At 50.2% G+C, this 23,629-nt stretch overlaps 2 protein-coding genes across 3 annotated transcripts in view; one reads left to right on the forward strand and one right to left on the reverse strand.

The window, feature by feature from the left end:
* Positions 1 to 80: 80 nt before the first annotated feature.
* On the forward strand, positions 81 to 10,531 carry GSTZ1 (glutathione S-transferase zeta 1). 2 transcript variants are annotated; one of them, XM_058739837.1, is made up of 9 exons: positions 81 to 204; positions 3,447 to 3,498; positions 5,392 to 5,459; positions 5,933 to 6,013; positions 6,364 to 6,489; positions 7,588 to 7,666; positions 8,217 to 8,269; positions 8,712 to 8,761; positions 9,567 to 10,531. In XM_058739837.1, the coding sequence occupies exons 1-9, from the start codon at positions 190 to 192 to the stop codon at positions 9,691 to 9,693; spliced, it is 651 nt and encodes a 216-aa protein (XP_058595820.1). In that variant the 5' UTR covers positions 81 to 189; the 3' UTR covers positions 9,694 to 10,531. The 2 variants fall into 2 exon arrangements, with proteins under 2 accessions (XP_058595820.1, XP_058595819.1); XM_058739836.1 differs by lacking the exon at positions 81 to 204 and adding an exon at positions 3,076 to 3,166.
* A 5,139-nt stretch (positions 10,532 to 15,670) lies between these two features.
* The window catches only part of TMED8 (transmembrane p24 trafficking protein family member 8), a 36,164-nt gene continuing 28,205 nt past the window's right edge, over positions 15,671 to 23,629 (reverse strand). The window contains exon 6 of the mRNA XM_058739835.1: positions 15,671 to 22,602. Coding sequence (XP_058595818.1) covers positions 22,385 to 22,602 — 218 coding nt within the window. The 3' untranslated portion in view covers positions 15,671 to 22,384. The remainder of the gene's footprint in view (positions 22,603 to 23,629) is intronic.

Consider the following 23,629-nt stretch of genomic DNA (forward strand, 5'->3'; position numbering starts at 1 on the left):
GGAGTGGGGGCGTGGCGGCAGGGCGGGGCGAGCCAGAGGAGACCTTAAAGATCATTCTAGTCCAACCCCTAGCTTTACCACAGCAGGTTCTGACGTGTCGGGGTCTCACAGGGCCGCAGCCGTCGACGAGTCGGAGAGTCCCAGGCGCGAAGTCTCCGGGCCTGGAAGAGGGGTGGCCCGAGGTGCGAGATGCAAGCGGGGAAGGTCTGTGCCACGGATCCAGGGAGAGGGAAACTACTTAGAAACACTGAGAAACCCTGGGGGGAGAGGGCTAAAGGTGAACCTGGACAACGCACGCTCCCGGCATGCACAGCGCCGCACGGGCGCCGCTCTGCGCCTGCGCGCTGCCAGCTTCTTGTTGCCCGCTTGGGGCCTGTAGTCTAGAGAGGATTGGGCCCGAGACGGCGCGGGTTGGTGGACTGTGCGGGGCGCTGTGGAGTCGCTGTACCCTCGCGCTCCACCTGCCTCTTACCGTTCTCTCAGCTAGGTTTTCCTGCTGCAGGTTGTCCCCTGCTTCCCTCTTCCGTACAGCCCCGTGTGGTCTTTCCCAGCCGGTCGGCCCGACGGGTCCTAACACTTAACCTAGGGCCTTCCCGGGTGGTTTGCTTTATGAGAGAGCACCTGGACGCTTTAAGTCATTGCCAGCACCTGGGGAGCGCCTCCCCGCTTGGCCCAGAGCCACGGTGTCACCTCTGGGGGAAGGGGCCCGAGAATCTGCATGTTTAATAAGCGCCCCCGATGAACTTTTAAAGTCTTATTCAAGTTTGAGAACCACCAAGGAAGGTAGCGGGCATGTCAGATGGGATACAGCATCCCCGTAATAATGTATAGCTCTCCCACTCACAAATGGGATTTTAGGAGTCGTTCTCTCAAAACATGCGTGAGAAATGGTTTAAAAATAAAATCTGCTAGACTCGTCAGAATCCAGATTTGAATTGGGAACAAAGTTCCTCCAGGGGTAGTGATGAGGTGAATTAATTCTTCACTTGGGCTTTAAATCTAGCTCTACGAGTGCACAAGGGAACACAGGGTAGTTGACGCAATTATCATTGGTAAGAGGAAAAGCAGAAACTGCTCTCCGCTACGTTTCCTGATGGCCCATAAGTAGGAAACCTGAGGGCAGTGGCATTCACAGTGACTCTGTGGTCACCCTCAGCACAGGTGAAGATGTAACATTCAGTAATTAGGTAAGACATTTCGTTAAGGATTCTAAGCTAATGTCTGAGGCTCTCTAGTGGTCCCGGCCCTCACCAGCAGCCCCTGCCTCTTGGCCCCAGGAGCCCCTCCAGCCTGACCAGTTCTGGAAAGGGATGTACCTCTGAATAGGGTTCATCTAGTTGTGGCCACCTAGTTCCTCTGCTTCCAAAGACACCTGCGGTCTATCACCTGCCCTCTGCACCAGAGCCATCTTTACTTTCCCCACAAAAGGTGCCTCCAGTACCGGCTGGAACTCCCAGGCTCAGAAACCAACCTGGGAAGGCCCGGTTGATAGTTCAGGGATGTAGTCTAGAGAGGATTGGGCCCTCTCTAGAAGACGGAGTTGATAGTTCACGGAAGGTGAAGGCAGGGCCACAGAGCAGTTTGGTGTGCTCGGGGGTGCAGAAGGGAGAGGGAACTTGGGGGAAATGTCTGTAGTCAAAGGGATGGTAGTCAGGGGTGATCTAGAAATCCCGTTGTGTTCTCCCTCATCCATATGGATACACACGTGTCCGCCTGGAGATTCATGAGTGCTAACTAATTACTAGTCCTGGGCCCCGCTTTGAAATGCTGACTGCCCAAGAAGGACCAGAGAAATGAACTTTGAGTCTTTTAAACTTTAGAGGAGAGATCACACACACACTCAGCCTCCTCCAGGTGCCTCCTCCAGGGTAACAAAAATGAGAGAAGAGGGCCAGGTAGGGAACATGGCAGACCAGAGAGGGCGTGCCCTGACTGAAGGAGGCCAGTAATTGTCTCCAATCAATTGTTGCTACTCAGGAATCCGAGTCCACGGTCTCCAGATCTTTTTAAGAAAAAACAGACAAGGGGCGCCTGGGTGGCGCAGTCGGTTAAGCGCCGACTTCAGCCAGGTCACGATCTCGCGGTCCGTGAGTTCGAGCCCCGCATCAGGCTCTGGGCTGATGGCTCGGAGCCTGAAGCCTGTTTCCGATTCTGTGTCTCCCTCTCTCTCTCTGCCCCTCCCCCGTTCATGCTTTGTCTCTCTCTGTCCCAAAAATAAATAGAAAAAAAAAAAAAAAAAAAGTTGAAGAAAAAACAGACAATAGGACTTATATACGAAACATCCTGATTTTTCAATGTTGGCAACCAAGTAGAAACATTTTTAATTTTTTTAATGTTTATTTTAGACAGAGAGACAGAGTGCAAGTGGAGGAGGGGCAGAGAGAGAGGGAGACACAGAATCCGAAGCAGACTCCAGGCTCTGAGCAGTCAGCACACAACCCGGTGAGGGGCTCGAACCCCCGAACCGCGAGATCATGACCTGAGCCAAAGTCAAACCTTAACTGACTGAGCTACTCAGGCACCCTGAAACATTTTTAAATATAAGTAGACCAAACACAATACACTATAGGCTCTCCTTTTGTGATCTTAGCTTTGGAGTCCATGGGCATATCCCCCAGCTATTCTTATGAGACCAGCTGAGATCCTGAAGGACTGGTGGGTGGGTGGTGGGTTGAGAGAGACGGGCACCGCAGCATGAAAGAACTAGAATTCCTGGTCTTTCTGTCGCTGCTGGAAGGAATTATGCTATCATCTTACAGCAACCCCTCATTTTACAGATGAGAGAGAAAAGACTAGAGAATAGAGAAGGCAGGGATCTGCCCAAGGTCACACAGAGCTAGTTCCTGCACTGGAACCAGACCCTAGGTATGCCAGCATCCAGTGCACCACACTACATGAATTACTGCTTCCAAAACCAGGCCACCTTGTCTGCCCAAGACACCAAATCTGGCCCCACCGGGAACATAAAAAACTTCCCACAAGTTGGAAAGAGATGTCCTTTCTGACCAGAGTCAAAGTTTCCCCAGAAGCCTATCTAGCCCAGCTTCCCCATTGGCTCATGGGATCCACCCCTTCAGGGTTCCTCCCCCTGCTCTGCAGCTCTGGGAGAGGGGACATTCCTTGAGAGGCCAAGGGTCACCACAACACCATGACTGAGTCTGGCAAGGTAAGGAAGACATGTGCAGGCTGGCTGCCCTATCGGGGGCCCCTTGGACCTCAGGGATGCACGATAGCACAGTTTGGAGCTGAGGGACCCCACCTGACTCCCAAGGCCTCTGACCCAGAGAGCTCGGAGTCTGGCCTGAGTTGCAGACACGGGTCCGGGAGAGGAGGCCTGCTGACCTGGAGCCCCCCAGCTGAGGGCCGTTGCCTCACCAGTGGGCTTCTGGGGCTGAGAACCCCCACGAGCATGGGTTAACATGTATCTTCATGCTGTCTCTCCTCAGCCCATCCTGTACTCCTATTTCCGGAGCTCCTGCTCATGGAGAGTTCGAATCGGTAAGAACTGTGCTCCCACCAAGAGCCTGGGAGGGATGGAGGTGGAGAGAGCCCTGCGTGGAGAGCTGGCCTGGGACAGAGGGGTATTCTGTCAGACAGGGCACCACCCCCAGCAACCAGTGTCCCCAATGCCCTGGAGACTTTAGCACCTGCACCTTGAATGGCACCTCCACCTAGGAAGTGCCAAAAAAAGGAGAGTGGGGGTGGCAGGAAGGTGGGTTGTTTTTTCCCTTGGACCTGCCACATCTCCCACCCTGCTCTCCAAAGCCACTTAGCAACCACACTTAAAGCAGGCTCACAAAACCCAGAGGTGCTTGGTAACTGGCAGGGAACAGTTGGCCTTTCTCAGTTCTTATTTGATCTGGCAATTAAACGGAAGTGGCCAGTGTCAACCCCAGAGGCTTCAAGGAAGCAGAAACCAGGGCCTCCGGTTTAGTCCCAGCTTGACCCGTCCCTCCCTCACCTCAGCACAGCCCGTGGCAAAGATCATAGTCCCAGCTCATACTGTGGGAAAACCGTGCTGGATGTTTTTATGTGCATGATTCCATTTAAACCTCGGCAACCCTAGGAGGGAGGGATTATTGTTGCCTTCATTGTACAGGTGAGGAAACTGAGGCACGGGGACATTAAATAACTTGCCCAAGACTAGGTAGCTAGTAAGAGGCAGAGCTGGAATTTGAACAGCTAGTCTGCCTCCAGAGTCCGTGTTCTTAACTACTCTACTGTCAGATGAGGAAACCAAGGCACAGGGGCTCATTAAGTTTCTTGCCCAAGGCTGCACAGCTAGCAAATGAATGTGATGAAATCTGAACCCAAGCAGTCTGCCTCCGGTAGTCTGGCCCTAACTGGGAAGCCATCTGCTATGACCCTCCCCCGCCCCACAGTCAGTTGGCAGTTGCTACAATCAGTAGGCAAGCGCACTGGGGTGCCAAAGGACACAATCTCTCCAGGCACCTCCCCTGGGCCCAGAACCTCTGCCCTAGCTGGGCCAGACAGGAGCCACAGGACCCATGTGCAATGACCTCTCCCTCCTGGCCCCAGTAGCCACTTTGTCCAGAGTGGAGCTGACCAGTGCTGAGGAAGAGCCCCGTGCCTCCCAGTCTCTCTTCAGACCGTGACATGTCTCATCCCCTCCCCTCGCTCCTTTGTCTTTGCCCAAGACTAGCCGTCACCATATTTCAGTGCACATGCGCATACACACACACACACACACACACGCACACACACGCACACACACACAGTCTTCACTAGGCTGGCCCAGTGTTTACCCTCACTTTGCCAGGGGAAATTATCAAAGGGCACAGAGAGGAAATCTGGTCACTGGGAGTCATAGCAGATACTGTGAGGCCACTAAAGAGCCCTGGTGCCCTGCTTGGAATGGGTAGTAATCAGCTCTGAGAACAGAGAAAATGGATGAGAAAGGGACTTCTTCTCTGGAGAGTGTCATCTGCTTGTGTATGCACTTTGTGGTCACTTGAGCACCTGCCCTGGGCCCTTGGACACCTTCATGAGAGAATAATTGCAGGTCTCCAACAAATAAGCCCTGCTTGCCACTGTTCAAGGCCCTGGAAGGGACAGAGGTGACCAGAACACTTCCCTGAGGCCCTCCAGGAGATCCCAGGGTGCCAGGGCACACGCCTGTAGGCACCACTTGGGTGCGGGGACCCTGTGCGGGTATGGAGAGGATGGCCCTGAGAGTTTGGGGGCAAGAAGAGCCTCAGAGACCTGAGGGAGGAGAGTGGGTAGTGACCAGGGAAGCTGGAGAGATGAGGACAGGGCCAACTTGGGCCTCGGTCACCTAGCTGCCTGGAAAAAGAAGACTCCTTCTGGAACCTCACGTAGCCCTTGGAAGTATAGCCAGAAGCTGTCCCCTGACTCTGCTGTCTCTCGTAGCTCTGGCCTTGAAAAGCATCGACTATGAGATGATCCCCATCAACCTCATAAAGGATGGAGGCCAGCAGGTGAGGAGGCCGCCCCCGGACCACCATGTGAGAGTTGGAGGTCTGGTAGAGGGACCCAGAAGAGGGTGTCGACTTCTTCCCCGCAAGAGGTGAACCTGCTGGCTCTCCCTGGAGGGACGGGGTGACAAGCTGTGCAGCATGAGGAGTCATGGGAAGGGCCCCGGTTCCAGGCTCTGTGCCACAGCCTGGCCTCTCGGTGCCTGACCCCAGGAGGGTGAGTGGCGAATGGGGGTCCTTGCCCCTTGCTGGGCCATCTGGATGTACCTTGGTGACCACAGTGTGAGGTACAAGGGGACACACACAGCCAGGCCATTGGGATGAATCCTGTAGTTCAGCAGCCAGTGGATTTTGGAATACTGCCTGGATCCCTCAGGCCTTGCCCAGGGGAGGAGAGTGCAGGTGGGCCGCAAGCCTGGGGTCTTACTGTGTGCCCAGTCCAGGCCACCTCGTCCATCAGGTTCTTGTCTCCACAGTTCTCTGAAGAATTCCAGGCACTGAATCCCATGAAGCAGGTGCCGGCCCTGAAGATCGATGGCATCACCATTTGCCAGTCGGTGAGTGCAGGGCCCGGGAGGCCCCTTGCAAGAGGGGTGCCTCGAACAAGAGGACCTCACAGCTCTTCTTTGCTTGTGTGTGGCCAAGCGCCTAGGCCTTAGTAGGGACATGATAAGTTCCTGGCAGAGGGAGGGAGCTCGGCTGGTTGTTTGGGGAAGTGACGGGAGACTCAAGCATATGGGGACCAAGTTCTGCAGGACAGGGGGCCACAAAGAGCTCTTCCCTGGGGGAGTGTCAGCCTCGCGGGCTCCAGCTGAGGAGGGCGAGGAGGAGTTTGCTGGCCCCGTCACTCTGGTCCAGGGGTCTGCAGCCCTCCGGTCCCAGTGTCTCGCTGCTCCCCTCCCAACAGCTGGCCATCATTGAGTACCTGGAGGAGACTCGGCCCACTCCACGACTCCTGCCTCAGGACCCAAAGAAGAGAGCCCTCGTGCGCATGATTTCCGATCTCATCGCCAGCGGCATCCAGCCCCTGCAGGTGTGGCTCTGGACTCGCACCCTGCACGCCTCTCATATGCCTCCCCTCACACGCTCTTACCTTCAGAGGCACACTGGGTGTGGGGCCTCATAGTGGGGTACCCAGCTTGGGAGTGGGGGCGGCAGGAGGACAGGAGGGCTCCTCAGGGGCTTAGACCCAGACCACGTGGCAGAGGGGCGAGGGATCCCAGAAATCACCTGCCCTGCGGGGCCCCCAGCCGCATTCTCAGAAGCCTCAGGTTTCCAAGGACAGCCCAGAGGTTCCCAAGGAGGGGAGGGGCCAGGTGGCAGGGGAGAGGCTGAGTGCTGCAGAGCCAGACCCCTCCCCACCTTTAACCAGAACGGCCTCCCTCTCATCTGTTCTGTAGCATAGATTGGGAGTCTCGAGAGATTTTTATCTTTTAAAATTTTCCCTGCTAAAAAATAAGTATTAAAGCAATTCATCTGTACTAACCCCTGGCTTAAATGAGGAAGTAGCCCCAGAAAGGTGGAGGGACTTTGCAGAGTCACTCAACTAAGAATGGCAGAGCAGGGGCCAGGGCCCAGGACCCCTGACTGTACCTATGCCCTCATCCCCATGTTACCTTGTTGTTTGTAACAAGGAGACTGGAGCAGACAGATAGCCCCATTTTATAGATGAGGAAACTGAAGCCCAGAAGTGAAATGGCTCCAGGGGTGTAAGGATGGAACAAGGGTCCAAATCTCCTGAAAGACACCTATGCTTCTCCCCCATCCACCTCTCATGTTGCACCCCCCCTCTCCTCACAAGGGGCCACATAAGGGAGACTGGTTGCAGGGGAGACAGGCCTCAGGTCATGGCCGCGTCCTGTGCCCCCACCCTTCCACATCTCTGCCAGGGTCACAAGCTTCCAGACAACAGGGGGCACTGGGGAAACCTGAGAAGGTGGCTGCTGGGATCACTCTCCGTCCCAGCCACCATCCACCCTCAGTGCCCAGATGGGAAGAGGGGATTCATGGAGCCCAGGAGGGGACAGATGGACAACCTGGGGCAGAAAGGGAACTGAGCTTCCCTGAGGGGGCTTGGCAGGCCCAGGCGGTTCCCAAAGCCAGTCACAGATTATCATCTTTGGTTGCATAGAACCTATCTGTCCTGAACCAAGTGGGACAGGAGAACCAGCTGACCTGGGCCCAGAAGGTCATCACTTCTGGCTTTAACGGTGAGTCCTTACTCCTGGAGCCATCCCAGGGTGACCTCTCAATGACACAGCTCTCGTGCCTAGGGCCATGGGCATCTGAAACAGCTTCCCAGGCTCTTTGGTCTGACAATGGCATGGGTGAGGGTAGGGGGGCAGAGCCAAGGAGGAAGTGGGACTGGATAGCGTCCAAACCTGGCCTCGACCTCTGGTACTTCTGGGCACCTCAGCACCTGAGGCCCACAGCCCTTTGGAGCTGGATGGCCCAACCTCTGCTTCACTGCCCGCCCCAGCCAGGAAACAAAGGCTAGCAAAGCACCAGCCCATCGTGTGAGAGCTGCTACCTCGGCCAGTGGCCGGTCTTGTCCCTTCTTGGGGAGGGAACGGCCGCTGGGCTGGAGGAGCCCGGGGAAACATCATCTGCTTCCACATCCCCGGCAACTCTCTCCAGATCTGGTTGTCGCATTCCCTCCAACACACATGCCCCAGCCTGTCACTCAGCTGCCCATTTCAGAACTATGGGGGCCAAGGCCCGGTCTGTGCCCCGAATAAGATTCATGTGGCCTCCCCACAGCTCTGGAGCAGATCCTGCGGAGCACAGCAGGGAAGTACTGTGTGGGAGATGAGGTAAGCTCTCCCAGGCCTTCCTACAGCGGCCTTCTCCCTCCACCCTGGGGCCAGAGCAGGCCAGAGAGATTCTGGAGAAGGCATAGGGTTGGGGTGGTTTCAGGGCCCCTCACCTCATCCTGAGGCATCTCCTCCCTGCTGGGTGCCCAAGGGAAGTGCCTATGATGGTGGTTTTTAACAAGCACGCTAAGATCCACTGAGACCATCAAACCTTTTCTGGCCCCACAGAGTCGGTTGTCAGGACAACTGGATCCTGGCCTGGGAGACACATGCTCTGGGGACAGATGGGGGAGAAGAGGAGGAGGATGGGGCAGTGGGGATGGGGTGGAAGACCCAGGAGCAGAAGGGAAATGTCAAGGGCTGGCACCCCGTGGACACAGCCAGCCCAGCCTGTGAGTCCGGGGCACACACCCTGATGCAAACCCACCCGACCCTCTTTCAGGTGTCCATGGCTGATCTCTGCTTAGTGCCTCAGGTGGCAAACGCTGAAAGGTAAGAGAGCCCCACTGCCCACCCTCTCCCACCTGGCTCCTCCCCTCTAAATGCCCAGCCTCCTCCCACCGTCAGGCCCCAACTTCATCTACCGAGGAAGCATCTCATGCGGAGACTCCCTCCAGCTGGCCAGGGAGCCCCGTGTGCCAGACCACACCAGCCACTGTGGCCTGGAGGAGACCGGCAGAAGAAATCAGGGGAGCGCCCCCGACCATGCCTGTCTTAGCTCATACAATCCCGTATAGCCCCTGCTCCTAAGAGGAGGTGGCTCACCTGGTGGCCACCCCTAGAAGAAACCTCCCGCAAGAGCCTGCTGCCCCCGACATGGTATGTCTGTGCCCAGCAGTGAGCTCTACTCTGCTTTCATCCAACAGCCCTTCAGTGAGGCATGAAAGAGTGCCTCTCTGGAAGGCATCATGTCAGGCACCATCAGGATACAGAGAAGTTATGACACATTCGCTGCCCTTGAGAAGCTTAGGATGTGGGTAGAGAGATTATCTGTATATGTAAATGCCAAGCACTGTGCCTTATGTGTAGTAGGTTCTCGATGAACAGCCATTGCTTGGAATAGGAACAGTAGGCAACAGAGATGCTAGACAGTACTGCATGAGACCCGCCCATCCCAGAGCCGCCTGTGAACAAGGCCCCCACGTGGCAGGGCCACCTTCCTGGTCCTTCTCTGGTCATCTCCAGGGGCCCCATCCAGCCCACCTCTGTGCTTCCCTCGCTGCACACAGGGCAGTCTGCCCATTCCCCTGCACACCTGGTGTTGAGATGGTGTGAGACAGGTGTTTCTCTGCTACAGGTTCAAGGTGGATTTCACTCCCTACCCTACCATCAGCCACATCAACAAGACGCTGCTGGCCTTGGAGGCTTTCCAAGTGTCTCACCCCTGTCGGCAGCCAGATACACCCCCTGAGCTGAGGGCCTAGCCCTCAAGCTGTACCCCGTGGGTGAGGGGGCAGGAAAGGGGTACAGGAGCAGAAACTAGGTAGGCTGAACAGGCCTGGAAACAGCCAAGCCCTAGCTGGAGAAGCAGGAAATTTGAACTCCTAGCCCTTGAACTTGAAGTCTAGCCCTGGACCTGCCTTCCCACCGAACCTCTTTGTGCTTCCAGTACCCACAGTCTGTCGAATGTGGGTAGGGTGGGGGAGAGGATGCTGGGAGGGAGGAAGGCAGGAACATTACCTATTACCTATGTCATGGGGCAGTCATGAAGATGCAGGGACAGTGTAGACTAAAATGCCTCGCAAGTTCACCGGAGAGAGGTCAGGAAGCCCGAGCGCCTCTTCCCTTCCCTGAGACTGTACCTGACTGCAAAGAATGTCCGCACTGAAATATGGTAATTAAACTGAAGCCCAGGCCTCTAGGTTATATTCGGTTAAGATGCTTTCCAGAAAATGAACATTCTTCCTAGCTGGAATCCCCCTGTGTCTGGGCCAGGAGAGGAAATCAGCCAGCCACTTGCCCACCCTGTGGTAGGCCTGGCCCCTGGCACTTAAGAGCACTGGAGAGAAAGAAGTTCAAAAGACTGCCTGAGAGAACCAGACCCAGATGCAGAAGAGAACAGATAGAAAAAGCAGAAGGGCGCCTGGGTGGCTCAGTTGTCTGAGCGTCCAACTTCAGCTTGGGTTATGATCTTGTGGTCTGTGTGTTTGAGCCCCGCGTTGGGCTCTGTGCTGACAGCTCAGAGCCTGGAGCCTGCTTCGGATTCTGTGTCTCCCTGTCTCTCTGCCCCTCCCCCACTTGCGCTGTCTTTCCCTCAAAAAGAAATAAAACATTAAAAAAAAAGTTTTGTGTTTTTTTTTTAAGGAAAATTAGGAAAGAGACATTTTGTGACCAGCTAAGTTTCCAGGGCTAGAATGGTACTATTAAGTGTTGACTGGAACATGGAGAGGGAAGTTGGCCCACATCCTCAGGGGCAGCATTCTCCGGATCAGTCCCAGGAGTAAGCGCTTCAAATAAATCCAGTCGTGAATGGCCTTGGGAATTGGAGGCAGGCTCCTGCGTGGGCAGTGTGAACAGCCACTGATCAGGATGGCTCAGGACCCCAACCAGGTAGCAGCTCACCTTGAGGTCCCTTCTGGAAGTGGAATCAGATGACTTTTATGTCCTGTACCTGAGATTTCATTTCCCCTGCATGGCTAGGGTTTAAACAGTGAACTGAGATTGATGTGTCTGGTTCAAACGGAAGCCGCCACTCTCAGCCTTGAGTCCCTTCAGCCCTGATCCCAGGGTACCTAGTTCTCCCATCATCCCCTTTGTGGCCTCTTCTTTCCTGAACTTGGGTTCCAGGCTTTAGAATGACCAAAGTGGGCCACCCTTGTTCCCAAGCTGTGTCTGTCCTGGCAGAGCCAGAAAACACAGGACAGTAGGTGAGACACAGCAGTGACAAGGGAGACTCGGCGGTTCCTTCTGTCCTGCCGCCATCTTTCCCTCAGCTTACCCCAGACTTGCCTGGCTGGGTAAAGTTCACCTGGCCTCCCTCCAGAAAACCTTGACTCAAGAGACTAATCTCAGCCCAGGGATCAGGACTGGCACCTGACTTGGACATTTGAAGTTGAAGGTGATTACAGCCCCCGTGGATTTTATTTTATTTTTTTAATTTTATTTTTTTTAACATTTATTTATTTTTGAGACAGAGAGCATGAACGGGGGAGGGGCAGAGAGAGAGGGAGACACAGAATCGGAAACAGGCTCCAGGCTCTGAGCCATCAGCCCAAAGCCCGACGTGGGGCTCGAACTCACGGACCGCGAGATCGTGACCTGAGCTGAAGTCGGATGCTCAACCGACTGAGCCACCCAGGCACCCCTAGCCCCCGTGGATTTTAAAGACAGAACGAACTCTGGGGAAAGGAGGCTGGCCACTTCAGGCTGTGCTGCCACAGCCCCATGGCAGTCAGCCTTCCTGGCTCTGGAGAGACAGTGGGATAGGTGAGGAGCTGTGGGCAAGGCCAGACGGGGTGCTGCCGCCACATTCCTGGGATTAAGGAGACAGCTGGCTCTGCCCCTCGCCAGCAGGCACCTTGGGAGCCCAGATGATTGGAACCGATTTCCAACACTGCTGAGGTTACCAGGTTCCTCCATCCCTTCCTCCTCCCAGTCCCATCTCCGGGCAACAGAGAGACTTCCGGGAAAGCAGGGAATTAGACAGAGTCTGCATCCAGGACAGGGCACTGAGACAGACAACCTGAGACCACTCCTCTTGCCCTGAATGATTCTAGAGAGAATTAGATACAGTGAAGGGGGGAATGGGTTTTCCTGGAAGAAAAGTGGTGGCTGTCCTACTCCAGCTGGTAATGGATTTGCCACTCCCTCCATTCAGTCCACCAGCTTGCAGCGAGCCTTGAGGTGACCCTCCCACCAGCCCCCCACCCCGGCTGGGAGCAGGGATATGTGGCCGTGCCACAGAGAATGTGGTAGACATGGCCCTTGCTCTTCCTGAGCTTTTGTCCCTCCCCTTACTGGTGGAAATTTAATTGGCATGTGAACTCCACCACCCAACAGACCCACCATTGCTTCTCTGCTTGTCTGTCTGATCCAAGATGACTTCTAAGAGTCCAGTTCAGGTCTTCTCTTGGACACTACCAGATATTAACCCTTTTAACCTGGGACTCTATCAGCCTAAAACTGGTGGCAAGAGCTTAATGGGTTTTAAGGAAATCTCAATCAGGTAAAGAGGTGATACAGCCTCTGTTGTCAAAACATGGAAACCATCCCTCATCTGTGGCACACTTTCCATATTTTTCTCATAGTTCCCATAGTTTGGTCCTCTGATTCAACAGGAAGTTTCTGGTACGTGTCAAATGTAAGGTGAATACCAGCTGTGGGTGGGTAGGGAGGAGAGAGAAGAATTTGTGGCTTTTCCTCTAGGCTCAGCAGACATCCTTGGAGTCCCATTTCTGAGGCCCTCCTTTCTATCTGGCTCTCCCCAGAGCCCCCACCCCCAAACTCAGACAAACCTGACCTTCTCCACAAAAACCAGAAATGTGTCTAAGGCAGAGAGACTCGCTCTGGGCTCCTGCGAGGTGACTCACCTGGACCATGCTGGTACTTGCAGCACCCCCGCATCCTTCACCTGCACCACCCAGAGGAAGTGCCTAAACCTTTGTGGCTCTTGGCTGCACTGGCTTTAGGAGGACAGTCGTCTATCTTCCCACCTCACGATGTTTTTGTAAAGGAGATTTTTGTATTTGAAAGACAGAACCTAAGCCCTGGGATCTCTCCACACAGCTGGCAGCACCACGGGCTGGTCTCAGGACCGGGGCTGGGACCACCATGGCTGCCTTCTTCACCGAGACCTGAGGACAGTGCCTGAGCTCTCGAGGGCCCACGACAACTCTGGGTGTCTCCTGCGGGCTAGGGTACCAGGCCTGTTGAGGAAGTGCAGGAACTGGAGATGAGATTTGGGGGCCTGCAAGAGAAGGCAAGCAGGGGGGAGCCACCAGTGCAGGGGGAACTGAGGGATGGAGGAGGGGAGTGTGGAAAGGGGCGATGGGATGCGCAGAGGCTCTGGCCTTGCCAAAGGACCACAGCCCGAGAAAGGAGAGCAGTCTGGTTTCTGGGCCCGTGGTTTTGAGTCAGAGTGAGGCTACCACTCCGTGTGTTCCAGCCCCGGGCCATCTGCGGAGTCCAGGTCACCAGCACAGTTAGCTGACCTGCCCTTGAGGGATGTGGAGACCTGAGATTTTGCTGGCTTCAGCCCTCCCCATCGGGAACTGTCCTCGGGGGCCCTGTGGCTGGTTTCATGGGAGGGAGGAGAACCCTCTTTATTCCCAGAAGACCTTAGCTGTGCTCTAGGGAGGGGAGTAAAAGAATGTGGCCTTTCTAAGCCATCTTCCCTGCATGAGAGCTGGGTGCTCTCAAACTCCTATAGGACTGTACTCCCGACCTCCCTGTGACCCCCGTGCCACACAAGGTGATTAGCGTCACTACGTAAGGGCATGTTAGATGGAAACATGTCCTTCCTGTGCAGCCATGGCTGGCCACCCCCTCCCCTCCCAGAATGTCCCTCTCTTCTTTGGGGGGCCCTAGAAGATCATGAAGGGGCAAATATTTCCCTAAGTACAGAGATGACTTAGAGGTCAAGCCAAATGGTCCTGGGACTGGGCAATAATTAGGGTTCTCTAAAGCGTTTTGAAAACTGCCTCTTCTGTGACTCCCTTAAGTCTGCAAATAGGTGGTTTTCAAGGTCAGATGTATCTTTCAATTCGAAACCATCACCTATTTAGGGCATGTTTCCCAGCAGGAGCCTCTTTCCAAAGGCTGAGTGGGTGGTAAATGTCAAGTCCTTCATTCCCACCTCAGTCGTCAGACCTGTGGGGAACAACCAGCAGATCCCTGACCTGGTATGTCAGAGGCCACAGGGAGACCTGATCTGCAGTCACAGTGGGAGTGGCCACAGGGAATGACCGGCAGATGCTGGAGTGGTAGTTAGGTGTGGAGGGTCTTTCACCTCTATGGAAGCGGGAAATCCCGGCAAATACTTGAGAAGGATGAAACCAGGAAGGAGGTGCTTCCAGGACACACTTGAGAACAAAGCAAAATATACGGGATTTTGTTCCAAAGCAATTTGACATATCCATTAAGGAAAGGAGTAAACTTATTGAACACGCAGGTAGATACACATACTCAGAAGGACTCACTGTATCGGCTCCTCCTAACTTTTAAACATAACTTACTTAGCTCTCATTCCAAAGTCACCAGCAGGCATCATTCCACTGCCAGAGAATATGTGAACTAACATGGCTGCTGAGTTTAGCCGGAACCTCATAGGTTAAAGAACATAAGACTAAATGTCAAGAGCTGCAACATATAATCCCGAGCTGTGTGAGGGTCAATGATGTGACAGTAATGAATGCCTTTAAACATTAAACAATAACCTTCAATGGGTGCCTGGGTGGCTCAGTTGGTTGTGCATCCAACTTCAGCTCAGGTCATGATCTCGCGGTTTGTGAGTTCGAGCCCCGCATCGGGCTTGCTGCTGTCAGCCTCTCAACGCAGAGCCCAATTTGGATCCTCTGTCTGCCTCTGTCCGCCTCTCTCTGCCCCCACCCCGCTTGTGCTCTCCAAAAAATAAATGTTTAAATAGAAAATAACCTTTAATATATTATGACTTAGCCATTACACATTCAGCATAGCCAAACATAACTCATTAAAGGTCCCTAGCTCCATGTAGTCTGCCTGGGCTTTTTATGGTTGGTTGTGCCCTAGTTTGGTGGGCAGATCATATCCACTTAACGCACAATTATTTCCAATCTCTTGCTCCCTTATACAGCAGCCTCTAAAATACGATGCAAAGGAAAACAGAGAGAGCTCTAATAGGCTTGTCTTAGAATCACAGATCTCACTAAAGTAAAGATTTCAAAGGTGCTCCTTCCTCCTCAGATAGGAGTATTTCTCATTTTGTAATAAATACCAGAGACACACACAGGCAGCATTTTAAGAGATGTCTAAGACATTTTTAAAATGTCATTTAAGTGTCATTTTTAAAATGAAAAAAAGGCTGAATATCACCCGGACTGCGTTAATGATTACCCTGGTGTCAAAAGTACCAGTTCCAAATTTGAACACAGTAAGCTCATGGGAAAATGAACATCACTGGAAACCAAATACTGATAAAACTATAATGTTCTATTTAGTAATCATCACTGCGCGCCCACCTGTTCTGCCCTTGGGCCAAACCCAGTCCCCAGTTCATAATACTCTGCCATGAATTTAAACACGGCTGAAAGATCTATCATTAATCTTTCTCAATCTTTTCTTAATTGTTAATTTTCTTAATTTTTATAATCAAAGATTACAGAATTACTCACATAGATTTACAGAATACCTTTCTTCCAGGAGGAATACAGAGATGAATAAAAAATGTCAAATGTAAATCAGGTTCATTAAGATATAAGTCAAATGTTTCAGGTGCATAGTGAAAAAGTTTATTTAGGACAGATTTCAAAACTTGGAAGAGAAGACAAAGAATGCACAAAAGCTTCACAAAACAGTTACGGAATATAAAAACACAAGAACTGAGCTATTTAAAGAACCACAGCTCAGGATCATCTGTGTATCACAGCAACACATTCAGTGCCACAGGGTGGTAAGAGAAGGTATTTTAAAGGAAAAACCACTCAGCAGGACACAACGATTGAGTAACAATTTGGTGCAGAGCTCTTAGAAATCATAGGATCTGTTGACAGCATTTCTCATGACACAGAACATGTAAAACAAGATGACTGCAATAAATGATTGGTTGGGCTACTTTTATACTTTAAAGAAAAGACTGTTTCCCTTTCAGACCCCTTTTGTAACATCAGCGTCAAAGCATGATATAGAATAAGGAAAGGACGCCTTTGTGGTTGCCGATTTGCCAAGAAAGCATCATCATCTTTCATTCAATGGACAGATCTCAGTGCACAGCACCAAAGCAGGCCTTTCAGAAATATAAGTTAAATGGCATAAAGTAGTTTAGGAAATCTGCAAGCACCTCCCTCTATCCCAGTTATCCTTCCCCAAAGTCTGGCTTTCTCATAATCCATCCCTTTGATTACAAAGCAACTTTCTTCTGGGAATTTCAAAATGTTTCCCATTATTAAGGGCAAATGGGCACACCAGAGTCCATGGGTTACAGGACTGCTTTCTCTAGACTTCACACTTGCTCTTGAACATGGCTAAATGGACATAATTCAACTTGATTAAATTAAAACAACTTCATTTATGGGACAATAATCTCAGAAATGGAGGTTAGTAGAGTTTTTAACATGTAATTTCTTAGTACAATGTACTACTTAGGACGTGAGAGAAGGAATTAAGATACTGTTTTCCAGACAACTGTCAGCCTGAACCTAAAAATCAACAATAACAATAACAATAACAATAACAAGGAACATTTTACACAGAGATATTTCAAACCTGAGTGAAGAAGTGAGTTCAGGAAGAGAACTCTTTAAACTATTGGCTAAGGGCTCTTCTGGAACCCTATATGCTAGAATATCCCAAACCTAAACTTCAGACTTGTTCATGACCCTATATCAGAACTTTTAGAAAATGCACTTTGTCCCCTGGAAGTCATTTCACATGTATTATTTTACCCTTAGATAAGTACTTTAAGTGACAGAAAACTGTGGAATCTAATAAGGAAGCCTGTATATCTGTATTTCTGGGGCACTTTCTCCTCACATCTTAGAGTAAGGAAGAGCCATGAAATTAACCCAGTCCACATGCCTGGGACCTAAAAGAAATCAAAGTATGTATAATGGTAATCAGATCATGAGTTCAAACCAGTGACCAGAACCACAAATAATTTCAAAGCCAGCATCTTACATGTGGACTTCATTTGTGAAGGAATAACTATTTATAAATGAACCCCATCAGGCCTTGGGCCACTGGGTTTTCTTAGCTTAGTGACAAGCGATTCAAACAGCAGGGGTTTGTGTGGCCTTCATGGTTCAGGCAGGAGCAATGAAATCTGGTCACATAATACTTAGCAAAGCTTCTCTCACCCTCTGGGTCCCAAATCCTGCCCTAACCTCAGAATCTAAATAAGTGGGTAGAGGTCAAAGAAGTGCTCACAGATGCTAGATGGGTTAGACAGAGCAAAGGGGTAACACCGACCATCACCAGGTGCCAACTAAGCCAAAGCAGTTTTCTCCTGGATGCCTCCCCCATCTCCAGAAAACTGCCCACCAGGACCCAACTTCCAGGGGGTTCCTCTCCTTCTGAGAACACTGAGGAGCTGCAAACTCACACTACAATTGCATTTATAACCTGTGACACACATAGTTCCCAGAGAAGGAGGGCTTGCTCTAGTTATTACTCAACTCAATTAACTTGTTGTCTTCATCAGTATCCCATTGGCATATCCTCTTCATTCACTTGGTAAGGTTAACAAGAGTTCCAACTGATGATTGTATAGTCATACACCAGTAACTCAGCTATCCCAATATGGGACGATAAGTCATAATCCTTCCCCAGTCCTACTTCCAACCAAGGCTGATTGCCTTATCCACTCAACTCACACTAGAGGATTCATCGGATAAACAGAGGCCTTGGATACCATACTGCCAGTGCTAAACAATATCGTAAATAATCAAGATATCACAGAGAAATGGAGGGAGCCTAGTCCCTCTTTCTCAGGTGTGTGGCAATGAGGGCCTAGGAATGGATTCCATGCACGAAGACTGGGACTTTGGCTGTAAAGAGGCTCACCACACACTGGGTTACTGGAGAGCACCCAGCTTGTGATTGGTTCTAGATACCCATTTCCTACTCACTTCCCAGAGAATCATGCATCGTGGCTTCCTGAGCACAAACACAATTCAAACAATGACTTGCTCTCTAAAGAGCATTAATCCCTTAATGTGCGACCCCTCACAATAAAAGAAATGAAATCACCTTCCTTCAGACAGAAACTCACCTTCCAACTCTCTTCAACCACTGAGATTCTATAGGGATGGTGCTTTTCCCTTTTCCAGCAAATTCAGGTTTCCAGGAGTTCTACCCTTTTGGCTACGTGGAAAGAGACTAGTTAAAGACGCTGATGTGGACCTTTTAGACCCAGGAGAAATTCCAAATGGAAGCTCTTTAAAGAGAGAACTGTCCCACTTACTGCTATGTGTGTGACCATTCCACACAGCTTAAAGAAGATGGTGATTCCTATACCTCACAGGGAGGTCAGCCTGCAGGGGCATAGCTCGTTCGCAAACATATGCCTGTGGCCTGAGGCCCTTCTGTGATGTTGGTCAAAGTTAACTGATTTCATCCCTTTCTTGGCCAAGTCAAAACCAACGGGGGCTGCCAAGACACAGCTGTACCTCCTCCCAGCCTCTTTCTAGTTTCACCATCCTTCTCCACGGCCCAGAGAACACGGAGATGAAATCCAGCCTCGGGTCAGGGGATTACACTTGGTAGAGAAGACCTACTCAGAAAGAGTCTATCCTGTTGGGAAAGATAGCTAAAGGGGTTTGGAGATTTCTCCAACAACCATAATGAGGACCAGCAAGGCTTCTGACTTCAACAACAGTTCCAACTAATGAAATACAGACTAAAGAACTAAATAAAATTGGGATATGAGCAAAACTCTGGGATGCATTTGATAGCTTATCTCTCTTCCCCTCATTTTACTCTCTTTTTCTTCCTTACTATCAGTTTTAAAAGATAGTCCCCAAGCTGCACAAAACTCATTCACGCCTCTCCCCCTCCCTCCACTAAAACAATCATCTTTTATGTAAATGTTAGGGTCACTCAACTCCATGCCTTAGAATCATATACTTTGGGGTTAAAAGGCAACATTTTGCAGAAAAGTGGTCTTAAAAAATAAATATAAAGATACAGACTTTAGGATTTGGGTTTTCGCCTAATTGTTCCAAAGAGGAACTGGATAGGGCTCATCAAAAACATCAAAACTCAGATATTTTCTATAACTGGTAAGTTTTGCAATAATGTTGAGTCCTACTGATTAACATAAGACAGAGAACTCTCAGATTTAACTCTTTCATATACACGTAGTAGGGGGAAATATGTACTTTTAAAAAGTCTGAGGTTTCCCTTCCTAAATAACAGATAAAAAAATATTTTAAAAATACGTGAATGGCCTTATTTCAGGTTGTTACCTACTCCCACTATAAAGCTATACATTGTCTGAGGATTGAGTTGTAACTCTGGAGTCCTGAGGACCTGTCATAAAGCAACAGATTAGAATAAAGTCTTTCCAGAGCAGCGTCACAGTTACACTTACTCTACTTTTAAGTTCTCTGCTTACTGAAAATTCTTTATCAAAAAGTGTTAGAAAAAATTAACACTTTAAACATGTCTTCCTTTCTAAAAGCCCCATCTCTCAACAGAGTGGCCAAGCTAAACAGACTGAAGAAATTTAAGAAGTCAGCTACTGTGTGTAGAGAATTTCTATCTCTCTCCCACTACAAAGCATTCTCAGAATTGTTTGTTAGTATTTATTTGTGCTCTAGAGAATAGGGTGACAGGGGAAGCAGAGGACTTTGATTTCATTGTTTGCTTTTAAGAATTTGGACAGGGAGAGATTAAGGAAAGGATGATCTCTGAGGATTCGCTGGGCTATGAAGTTCTCAGTAATTACATGTGCTTCCACAAATAATATTTGGTCCCTACAGTTCAATGATTGCAGAAATTTAATAGGAGAAGAGTAAATGGTTAGCGAAAATATCTTTTTAGCCATTTTGTGCTAATGGAGCAAAGAAAACGCCAGTGCAGGGTGAAATGTAACAATGTCCAGGATTTCAAAAGTGACCAGACAAAAAGAGGCACATGGAGGTGACAGGAACAGGTCCCTCAGGCTTCCCTGATGCACCAGAACCAGGATGCCAAAGAAAGTAAGTACAGAGACGCTCATGGCAAAAATAAAGAGTGTTTCTTATCCCAGGGAGCTTGCTAGGGCCTGACAGCTCCATTTTAAGAGAAAGCCAGAAGTTAATAATAAACAGGAAAAATAAGCAAGGCTTTAGCTGACTGGGGAACAGCTCAGTAGAAAATTATTTTATAAAGATTAGACTCAATTAGCTAAGGCAGGATTCAACTTCATGCTGAAAGAGTGCTCGCTCCGTTTATCTCATGATTAGATGATGTGCAGCGAGTTCGCTTTTTGCTGCCCAAACAGATAGTCCCTAAAATCATTTCTAATTTCTTACAAGGTAGATAAACGCTGGCCAGTGTAATCCTCTACAAAACGCACTGAAATATAAAACAATGGTGGTGTGATGCTGCTCGGTCCACAACATCCTACCCTCCTTGGGGCTTTGCTCCCAGGGGAAGAGAAGGTACAGGCTGTACGGCCCTTTGTTGGTGACACAGGTGATACTGTAAGGAGCCCTGATCGAGTTCCTGCTCCTGTAGGGAGGACAGGTTTGGTGTCAGACACCTGCACAAGAAAGGGATGAGCCAAAGGAAACATCATGAGGAAGAGTACTCCTCAGAGCAGGCAAAGGACTTCGAAATCCCAGAATCATAGGATATCCCTGATTGGCAAGTCAACTCCCCTGCACTTAATCCTGGGTGAATGGGCAGGGCCCCTCACGGCCTGGAATTCTTCACAGGGAATCCTGGGGAAGGGTGGCATCGTCCACCCCAGAAGGGCAGAGTCCTCCCAAAGTATCCTAGGACTGACCTGCAGGAAGGGAATTATCACTTTGCAGCTTCTCCTAAAATCATCATCTCACTCCACAGAAGAGGAGGCCTAAATGGCTCAGAGCAGACAGAAGCCTTCTAAGAAACAGATGGAAAGTATCTCAGAGGCAAAAATGAAATGTGCCAAAAAATAAATAAAGTAATAAATAAATTGAATCATTCCTCAAAATTCTAAGGCAGTAACAGACTCAACACAAGGAATAAGAAACAAGGAGGTACAGATAACCACAGTGGTCCCCTCTCTGCCCGAGGCCCAGCCACCCCATTGCTTTGGCTGCTGACTGAAGCTCCCCTATCCTCCCGTGGCACTCCTGGGCCTCAGGACTAATACAGTGGGAAGGCTGTGACCCGGAAAATGCAAGCTTTGGCTGGTAAAGACAAATCCCATCAGCAGCAACAGTGAAGTTTCATTACCACCTTTTCTAAGAGACTTCGAACACCAAAAGCTTTAAGCCCTCAATGCAAGAAACCTAAATCCAGAAACTTGAAGTCAGATTGTTTCTGAAGAAAAATTACTAAATAACATTCCTACCCTCGAGATAAAAAAGAGTGGTGGGGAATCTGGAGTGGTTTTTGTTTTTTAACCTTGTCTCTCAGATTATACCCCTTCTTTGATTATACAAAAAATAATAATTCAGTAACATTTGACTTGCAAAGATGTGGATTCTGAGATCAATCTAGTACCTAATTTCCACCCTTTCCCCTTCAATTGCCAGCACCCTTGCTAAGGGACACTACCTCTTGAAGCAGGAAGTGATGGAGGCAGTTTCTCCCCTCTGGATCTTAGACTACGTGATCGTCACTTAGACTGCATGGACATTCTTGCTGTGAGGGCAAGGACACAGGCGTGGGAAAGGCAAGAGGAGGGCATGAGGCGGAGTCGAACAATCTGGACTACTAACACCCCTCCAAAGGCAGTGAGGGCTCCCGGCCTGTGCTACAGACCAAGAAGAACCAGCAGGCGGGAATATGGCAGTGGTGAGAGGCTGGACAGAGCTTTCTCCATCCAAAACACTGGGTTCCTTCATGGACAATGCCTTTTTCCTCTTCCAGCACTTTCAAAAGATGAAGACTGGGTGCCACTAAACACATCTGCAATATAGGATGTGGGAGAGGAGAGAGCAGCAACTGGAATAATACCTCGTACCAAAACAAGCCTATTTTTAAAAGACAACACCCAACTACCCTTTAGGCTTTTGCCCAATGGGCTCCTTCACGGAGGGACGTGGCCGGAGTCTGAAGCAAGAGGAGCGTGAGTCAAGCACCACAGAACAGGAGCACTACACCACCACCTGCAGAAGCCAAGAAGGGGGAAAAGCTACATGGGGTCAACAGTCAGGCATGCCAGGCAGGATGTGAGGGTCAGAAGCCTCACGCTCAACTTTTAGCTCTTGCCTATCCAAAACGAGAGGCACCAGCTGGCAGCCTGCTCCAGCCAGCAAATACCCGCCTGCCTCCTGTCCCGGCGGGCCTTCAGCTAGTGTAGTAGATGTGGAAGTAGAGAGTCTTGTTGCGGAGCAGGGAGTAGGAGTTGTCAAACTTGAGCAGGTAGATGCCCTCGCCAGGGTAGTCGTGGCTGCCAGCCTGCACGTCCCGGTGGCTGTCTCGCCGGTACACGGGCATGACTTCCCCATAGCGACCTCGAAGGGAGCTCCTGGAGCCTCTCTCTACGTCTCCAACTGGGACAGGGTCTGCATAAGCAAAATGGCACAGTGTTGGGATATGACTTCAGAGACTGAGTAATCCGACCTCAAGAGAAAAGAATGGACCAGGTGACTTAGTGGCGTTTAGCCGGGGGAATGCTCTTACCCTCCTACGGGAATTTGGAGATGTCTGCTGACCTTTTGGCCATCAGAGAAACTAGTGGGTGATACCGCATTTAGAGCACTTAACATCAGGACAGTACCTGCCCAGCAAAGAAGCATCCCACCCCAAATGCCAATAATGTCTCCACTGAGAAACAATGATTTAGCCTTATACAGCCCACCTAGTTCCGCAAGTGTCTGGACATCTCCAAGGGGGAGAAAATATTTCGAAGGGAAGATTCTGACATCTCTTCATTCAACAGGAGAAAGAAACAGCTAATGGAGGTAGGAAATACAAACACACTGAACAGAGTGACTTAGAACTTCTACTTGGCCTCCTGAAGAACAGCAAAGTAAGATACAAGGCTCCCCCCTGCCTAAATACCTGAAGATTTCCCTGCAGACTTGCTTTTCCATGAAGAAGCAAGGGATTGATTTTTAAGATTATATAGAAAAATCAAGATGCTTGGAACCTACTTAGAACCTACTCATACTATTGTAAAAAAAAAAAAAGCCTCGGAGTCATCCTGAGTAGGCATTGCAAATAACAACTGGAATAGAGCACAGAAACTATGTTTAAAACTACTCTGGTGGGGCGCCTGGGTGGCGCAGTCGGTTAAGCGTCCGACTTCAGCCAGGTCACAATCTCGCGGTCCGTGAGTTCGAGCCCCGCGTCAGGCTCTGGGCTGATGGCTCGGAGCCTGGAGCCTGCTTCCGATTCTGTGTCTCCCTCTCTCTCTGCCCCTCCCCCGTTCATGCTCTGTCTCTCTCTGTCCCAAAAATAAATAAAAAACGTTGAAAAAAAAATTAAAAAAAAAAAAAAAAAAAAAAAAACTACTCTGGGCCTATTTTGCAATATTTACAGATATTAAGGCACTACGTGGTACATTTCAAACTAATACAATGTTATACA

This window comes from Neofelis nebulosa, chromosome 7 (assembly GCF_028018385.1).
Source record: "Neofelis nebulosa isolate mNeoNeb1 chromosome 7, mNeoNeb1.pri, whole genome shotgun sequence".
Lineage (NCBI taxonomy): Eukaryota > Metazoa > Chordata > Mammalia > Carnivora > Felidae > Neofelis > Neofelis nebulosa.